The sequence below is a fragment of the Eulemur rufifrons genome, chromosome 4, assembly GCF_041146395.1.
Source record: "Eulemur rufifrons isolate Redbay chromosome 4, OSU_ERuf_1, whole genome shotgun sequence".
NCBI classification, from domain to species: Eukaryota; Metazoa; Chordata; class Mammalia; order Primates; family Lemuridae; genus Eulemur; species Eulemur rufifrons.
The window spans coordinates 4,822,711-4,831,521 of NC_090986.1; the positions used below are offsets into that span (position 1 = coordinate 4,822,711).

Consider the following 8,811-nt stretch of genomic DNA (forward strand, 5'->3'; position numbering starts at 1 on the left):
AGAGACTCTGGCTCAAAAATAAACAAAAAATAAAATAAAATGATAAAATAAAGTAAAATAGTGATATATACATATACTGGAATACTATTTAGCCTAAAATAAACAGGAAAGTCTGTCATTTGTAATAATTGGATGAACCTAGGGGACATTACCTTAAGTGAAATAAGCCAGGCCCAGAGAGACAAATACCACATGATTTCACTCATATGTGGAATCCAAAAAATCTAACCCATAGAAGTAGAGAGTAGAACGGTGATTACCAGAGGCTGGGGGGTGGTACATGAGAAAAGTGTACAAACTTCCCTCTGAATAAGTTCTGGTGATTTATTGCACAGCATGGTTACTATAGTTAATAGTTACATATATTTCAAAATATATAATTTTGAATTAAATTTTTAAAATTAACTTTCAAAATAATACCCTAAGAGAGGATTTTAAATATTTTAGATTTTAAATGTTGTCACCAACAAGAAATGATGAATATTTTAGTTGATAAATATGTTATTTAGCCTGATCTAATCATTCCACATTGTAAATATATAGCAAAACATCATATTTTACCCTATAAACAGATACAATTATTATTTATCAATTAAAGATAAAATTTTAAAGACATTTTAAAGGATAACTACAGTATGATGTTATTTATAATGGATTTAAATAGAATAGTAATTCATAAAATAATACTATGCATTATAAAAATACATACATAGGATATCCATAAAAGCCCTCCGGGAATGAAACATAACAACTTTCAGATAGTACTTCCCTCCAGGGAGGGAAAAGGGGAAGGGACTTTGAAGGAGACTTTAGTTTAACACTATACAATGTTTAATTAAAATAAAATTAAAAGAACATTTCCTCATATGATTTTTCTATACACCGCACCACAAACCTATTTGTACCTTTATTATTTATCAAATAATTGCATATATTTTATATTATTTAGGTTTACAATTGGCCTCCAAATCACTACTCTCCCACCTATTTGACCATATTTTCTAATGTTGAAAACATGTTGAGCACACACTACCTTTTGTTTATTTTCCATTTGGTTGTTTGTAAAACATACAATCTTGTTCTACCATGACTAATATACGTAAATTGAATTAATTCATTTTATATTAGTAATTCACATTCTATTAATATAGTATATTAATGAGTACAATATAATTTTTAAAATTTTGAGGATAAAACATGAAAATGACTAAAAGCACAAATTCTAATATTTTGAACACCCCAGAGTACCTTTAGGTGCATTCTAGTGTTGGAGAATGCAAATATGGAGAGCATTGCTAGACTACTGCTGAATTCCATTTAAAAAATCAAGAAAGAGTTCAGCAATCAATTGAAAATATAAATTCAGGAAGCTTAAACATTGTCCAGTTAGAAAAAGAGTTCAGGAGTTCTGGTCCCTAATCAAGTTCTTCATCTAGCCTCCACACTGCCTTCTCAGGGCTGCCTTCATGTCCGTATTCCTCAGACTGTAGATGATGGGGTTCAGGGTCAGGGGAACCACTGTGTAGAACACCGACAGGAGAACATCCAAAACTGAAGGGGAATTTGAAATTGGCTTAACATAGGCAATGCTACCAGATATCATAAAGAGTGCTACAACCACAAGGTGTGGAATGCAGGTAGAAAATGTTTTTGATCTACCCTCCTTAGATGGAATCCTCACGATGACAGAAAAAATATACACGTAAGAGAGAGTAATTGACACAAAGCAGATTATTACAAGACTTGTAACAAAAACCATGACTCCAATCTCAATGATAATTACTTTGGAGTCTACCAGGCTCAGGAGCTGTGGAATATCACAGAAAAATTGATGTACTCTATTGGGCCCACAGAATGGTAATGAGAATGTTGCTGTCACATGCATGAGTCCACAGATCACTCCACTGAGCCATGACATGGCCATCATCTTCACACAAGCCCCCTGATTTATGATGACCTCATAACGTAAGGGCTGGCAGATGGCCACATAGCGGTCATAGGACATCACTGTAAGGATGGCTACCTCCGTAGTTGCCAAGTCCATGAAAAAGAAGGCTTGCAGAGCACACCCAAAGAAAGAAATGGAGGTGTCATGAGTCAAGGAACTGACAATAGATTTGGGAACTGTGACAGAGATGTAGCAAAAATCTAAGAAAGACAAGTTTCTCAAAAAGAAATACATTGGAGTTTGGAGGTGAACATCCAGAGCGGTAAGCATGATGATTAGGAGATTCCCTGTGAGAGCTGCCAGGTAAACCAGTAAAAATACAGCAGCATGTACAATCTGCATCTCCCAGGAGTCTGAAAATCCCATAAGGAGAAATTCAGCAACTTCAGTTCTGTTATCATCATCTGTGGTCATTCCATTTCGTCCTAAGAAGAGATAAGAGTGGATTATAAATATATCAAATGTGGCTAGCCCCAATGATATTTCTGAAGCAAATAAAATTGTGACAATTACATAAATAGAAGCAAAAACAAAAACCATAAGATCCTCTCAGTAGACGCAGAAAAAGCATTTGACAAAATTCAACACCTTTTATTATGAGCAGGCTTAAGGAAATAAGCATGGATTGAACTTACCTAAAAATGATACTAGCCATATATGATAAACCCACTGCCAATGTCATACTGAATGGGGAAAAATTGAAAGCATTCACACTTAGAACTGGAACCAGACAAGGTTGCCGTCTATCACCACTTCTATTCAACATAGTGTTGGACATCTTAGCCAGGGCAATCAGACAAGAGAAAGAAATCAAGGGCATCCAAATGGAGGCAGAAGAGGTCAAACTCTCTCTCTTTGCTGATGATATGATCTTATATCTAGAAAACCCCAAAGATTCTGCCATTAGATTACTGGAATTGATAAACAAATTCAGCAAAGTCACAGGTTACAAAATGAATGTATAGAAATCAGTAGCATTCCTATATTCCAACAACAGTCAAACTGAGAACCAAATCAAAGATTCAATACCCTTCACAATAGCAACAAAGAAAATAAAATATCAAGGAATATATTTTACTGACAAGGTAAAAGACCTCTACGGGGAGAACTAAGAAACACTGATGAAGGAAACAGCAGAGGATGTAAACAGGTGGAAAACCATACCATGCTCATGGGTCGGCAGAATCAACATTGTTAAAATGTCTATACTACCCAAAATGATCTACAGATTCAAATCAATCCCTATTAAAATACCAGCATCATTTTTTTCAGATCTAGAAAAAATAATTCTACGCTTCATATGGAACCAGACAAGACCCTGTATAGCAAAGGCAATCTTAAGCAAAAAGAATAAATTGGGAGGCATCAATTTACCAGAATTCTAGCTACACTATAATGGCTATTGTAACTAAAAAACATGGTACTGGCACGAGAACAGAGACATAGACCAATGAAACAGAACTGAGAACCCAGATACAAAACCATCCTCAGATTGTCATCTAATCTTTGACAAAGCAGACAAAAGTATACATTGGAGAAAAGAATCTCTATTCAATAAGTGTGCTGGGAAAACTAGATATCCACTCCCAGAAGAATAAAACTGGATCCCCACCTCTCACCTCTCACCAAAATCAACTCATGTTGGATAACAGACTTAAGCCTAAGCTGTGACACCTTAAGAATTCTGGAAGAAAATGTGGGGAAGACTCTTTTAGACATCAACCTAGGTAAAGAATTTATGAAGAAGACCCCCAAAGCAGTCACAGCAGTAACAAAAATAAACAAATGGGACCTGAGCAAATTAAAAGGCTTCTGTACAGCTAAGGAAACTGTCTTTAGAGCAAATAGATAACCTACAGAATGGGAGAAACTATTTGCTTTCTGCACATTCGATAAGAAGCTAATAAAAGAATCTATATAGAACTTAAGAAAATCAATAAGGAAAAATCAAACAACCCCATCAATAAATGGGCAAAGGACATGAACAGAAACTTTTCAAAAGAAGATAGAATAATGGCCAGCAAACATATAAAAGAGTGCTCAACATCTCTAATCATCAGGGAAATGCAAATCAAAACCACAATGAGATATCACCTAACTCCAGTGAGAAAGGCCTCTATCAACAATTCCCAAAATAACAAATGCTGGCATGGATGTAGCAACATTGGAACACTTTTACACTGCTAGTGGGACTGCAAATTAGTACAACCCCTGTGGAAAGTAATTTGGAGATATCTCAAAGAGCTAAAAATGGAAATATCATTTGACCCAGCAATCCCACTACTAGGATCTATCCAAAGAAAAAAAAAGACATTCTATAATAAAGACATCTGCACTTGAATGTTTATAGCAGCACAATTTACAATTGCAAAGATGTGGAAACAACCCAAATGCCCATAAATACATGAGTGGATTAATAAAATGTGGTACATGTATATCATGGAGCACTACTCAGCTATAAGAAATAATGGTGATCTAGAACCTCTTCTATTATCCTGGATAGAGATTGAGCCCATCCTTCACTGTGAGGTACCAGAAGGATGGAAAAACATGCACCACATGTACTCACCATCAAACTGGTACTAATTGATCAACGCTAAGATGCTCACATGGTAGTAATACTCACTGGGTGCCTGTGAGGTGGGGGGATAGGAGCTAGAGCAGGTAAGGTGAGTAAACCCACAGCTAATGGAGACAGGGAACACTGTATGGGGGCAGGACACTGTTGTGGCCCTGGCTTGAGCAAGGCAAATGCACTTCATGTACCCAAATGTTTGTACTCCCATAATATCCTCAATAAAATAAAGAAAAAGAAATAAATAAAAAGCTTCTGCATAGCCAGGGAAACTATTATGAGAGCAAACAGACAACCTACAGAGTGGGAGAAAATATTCACATGTTACATATCCAATAAAGGGCTGATAACTAGAATTTTTATAGAACTCAGGAAAATCAGCAAGAAAAACTCAAACAACCCTATCAAAAAGTGGGCAAAGGACATGAACAGAAACTTTTCAAAAGAAGATAGGCTAATGCCCAACAAACATATGAAAAAATGTTCAACATCTCTAATCATCAGGGAAATGCAAATCAAAACTACAATGAGATATCACTTATCTCCAATGAGAATGGCCTTTATCAAAAAGTCCCAAAACAATAAATGTTGGTGTGGATGTGGAAAGATAGGAACACTCATTTCCTATCACAACCACATAGGTTGCATTAGTTTGCAGTCCCATATGCTGGTGGTACTGCAAACTAATGCAACCTATGTGGAAAGCAATATGGAGATACCTCAAAGAGATACAAGTAGAACTACAATTTCATCCAGCAATCCCATTACCGGGCATCCACCCAAAAGAAGAAAAGACATTCTATAAAAAAGACATCTGCACCCAAATGTTAATAGCAGCACAATTTACAATTGCAAAGATGTGGAAACAACCCAAGTGCCCATCAATACATGAGTGGATTAATAAAATGTGGTATATGTATACCATGGAGTACTATTCAGTCACAAAAAACAATGGTGATCTAGCACATCTTGTATTATCCTGGGTAGAGCTGGAACCCATTCTGCTAAGTGATGTAACCCAAGAATGGAAAACAGGCACCACATGTACTCACCATCAAATTGGTTTTAACTGATCAACACTTAAGTTCACATATAACATTCAATGGGTATTGGGCAGATGGGAGGGGGATGAAGGGGATGGGTATATACACATGTAATGGGTGTGGTGTGCACTGTCTGGGGGGATGGACATACTTGATCTCTGACTCAGGTGGGGCAAAGGCACTATGCATAACCTAAACATTTGTACTCCTGTAATATGATGAAATAGAAAAATAAATAAATAAAAATAAAAAAATAAATTTGTGACAATTATATAAAACAGTACTCACATGCACTTATGGACACTATATTTCTAAACCTAAATCTCAATGACATGGTGATTTACACAAAGCATATTTCCTATAAATGCATCCTGGTGTGTGAGGTGTATGGAAGAGGTATAACCAAAATCTGAAATAGAAAGGGAGAATGAATAACAATGAGGTAATCAATAAACAATATATATTATTAACAAAAAATAGATAAAAGTATGCATATTTGGAGGAAAGTGAATATTAGTCTTATTCTCACATTTTGAACATACATATTTATATTGAAGCATATTATTTGCTCCTTATGTGTTGAAGTATAGTATGGCAAATGGTTTCAATTAAAATGAAAGTGCTATAAATAATCTGAAAAAGATTCATTTTATAACTATTCAGTGAGATTATAGTCACAGCCTTTCAAAAAATATCAGGAGACATTTGTCAAACACCTCACTTAATAGGTATAATGATACACTATTAGGGTAAAATATTTCTTCAGAAATAGTTCTTGAGTTCAAAACTTAATCAAATGGAAAACACAGTAAAGTAAAATACTAAGTGGAGTCTGATATCATAAACAATAACAGAAGGGATAAGAAATAGTGATAGTGTATCGCATCAGGAAAAGAGACTAGATGTATTTTGCATTGTTACAGAAGACTAGTAAAGAACCATTATCTGAGCTAGGTCTTGAGAAGCATTTTTTCAAATGATTTTTAGACTGGAATTTTTTTTCGTTTTTGAGACAGGGTCTTGGTCTGTCACCCGGGCTAGAATGCAGCGGTATCGTCATAGCTCACTGCAACCTCAAACTCCTGGGCTCAAGCAATACTCCTGCCTTAGCCTCCCGAGTAGCAGGGATTGTAAATGTATGCCACCACGCCTGGCTAATTTTTCTATTCTTTTGTAGAGATGGGGTCTCACTCTTGCTCAGGATGGTCTCAAACTCCTACACCTCAAGTGATCCTACTGCCTTGGCCTCACAAGTTTCTGGAATTGCAGGCATGAGCCACCAGGCATAGCTGGAATTTTTGAAGAGAGCCACATAGTAAAAGACAGAGTAACAAAAGTATTTATGGTATGATTGTGATGGGGATATGGTTACGGATCAGCCAGAAAATGTGCATTTCAGTCGATTCCATATTTTTGCTGGTTTTCAGAATTCATCTTCAATGTTGAGATAAAAATAGAATATTGAGTACATATTCAAGACACCTAACATATATTGAGCAATTTCTATGATAATCTTTCCTAGCATGTCACCCATTTTATTTGTTTTCTTAAATTTTGTTTTGTTTTGGTATTGTCCAGTAAAATGCTAAGGTTAGCTCCCAGACTTCTACAATGTGGCAAGCAAACTCTGAAATGGATTTTTCCCTTATTTATTTATGTAGCAATAATTTATACACAACAAACTGTACCAATTTAAAGTTCACAATTCAAGAAGTTTTGACAATTGTATATGCCTATGAAACCACCACCACCCTAAGAACACACTATTTTCATCATATCCAAAATATTCCTTATGTTTTTTGTATACAAAGCCTCTCTCTGCCAATTCTCACTCTAGGCCATCATTGATTTCCCTGCTTTTCTAGGGCAGGTCAACAATTAAACAGGAAAATAAAACCAAGAAGGAATGAAGTGAGTGTCTCTCTCCCGGAAAATCTTGTATTTCTACTAATTCTAGCTTTCTCATATTGCTTGCTTAGACAGCCTGTTATTAGAGGGACAGAGGCAAATAAACGGAAAGAAAAATGCTTGCCACGACCAATCATAAGAATTAACCTCATTTTGAGAGTCTTTTCAGCTCTATTTTACCAAAGCAGCACTGATTAATACCTCTTTTATTAAAAAAAATTTAAAGTGGATTATATGGTGATACTAATCAGGAGGACAGATACTGAGGACCATAATGTGAAGACTACTATGCAGAGTTGAGGAACAGCACTGGGATTGCCTAATTGATTATGAATTTTTAAAAATTCAATTAATACAAACATTTCAAAATGTGTACAGAATATCCCTTTCATTTAACACACACACACACCCCCCAAAACTTTCACCCGTGAAAGGATATACAGACTCATCCAATCCCACCACACATTGAGATTGATATTGGACAACTCTCCCTTTTCTTTCCCAAACTTTCATGGATATACACAGCTCACACACAGATCCTAAACCACCATCTCACAAATAAAAGAAATTGGTATGTATTCCAAAACTTATGATCCTTTATCTATACATTAGATAAGAACATATTAGATAAGAACATGGTATACAAATCCATAATTTCAATGTATTAATTGGTATGTATTCCAAAACTTATGATCCTTATCTATACATTAGATAAGAACATATTAGATAAGAACATGGTATACAAATCCATAATTTCAATGTATTAATTGGTATGTATTCCAAAACTTATGATCCTTATCTATACATTAGATAAGAACATATTAGATAAGAACATGGTATACAAATCCATAATTTCAATGTATTAATTGAAAAATAAAGTAACATTTTTACAGTTTTCCAAAGTTATGGTATTGAACTTACTGCATGATGTGGGCTGATTTCTGCTAAACTGAGTCATTGAGCAACTTTAATCATTTAAATTTTCAAATTCCTGTTTCTTTGTCTAAGAAGAAACCTCAGTGTATCTGAATATATATCAGCTCAAACTGAAAAATGCCTTAATCTCACAAAGATTACCAATATCTTTATCTTTTCCCTGATCCAGAAATATAAACCTGATCAATACCACATCTGGTTTCCCTTTTGCTATGATTCAGTCTTGTAATGAAATAGTGGTTAATAACTGAAATCTGGTGAGAGAAACTTTTCATAATTCTGAGATCTCTGGAGATAAGATCCCTTGTATTTTAAATATGCCCTTTGGGAGCAAGAAGCAAAGCAGTACTAAGATTAATTCCAGTAGCTACCAATAAAGAAAAGGTTCCTTTTTGGAGGAT

The 8,811-nt window shown here is 35.1% G+C and overlaps 1 protein-coding gene across 1 annotated transcript; it reads right to left on the reverse strand.

The window, feature by feature from the left end:
• Positions 1–1,432: 1,432 nt before the first annotated feature.
• Positions 1,433–8,432, reverse strand: LOC138382922 (olfactory receptor 14L1). Its single transcript, XM_069467532.1, has 2 exons — positions 8,396–8,432; positions 1,433–2,373 (listed from the first exon to the last, which is right to left on the reverse strand). Exons 1-2 carry the CDS (start codon positions 8,430–8,432, stop codon positions 1,433–1,435), a joined length of 978 nt encoding a protein of 325 aa, XP_069323633.1.
• Positions 8,433–8,811: the final 379 nt, after the last annotated feature.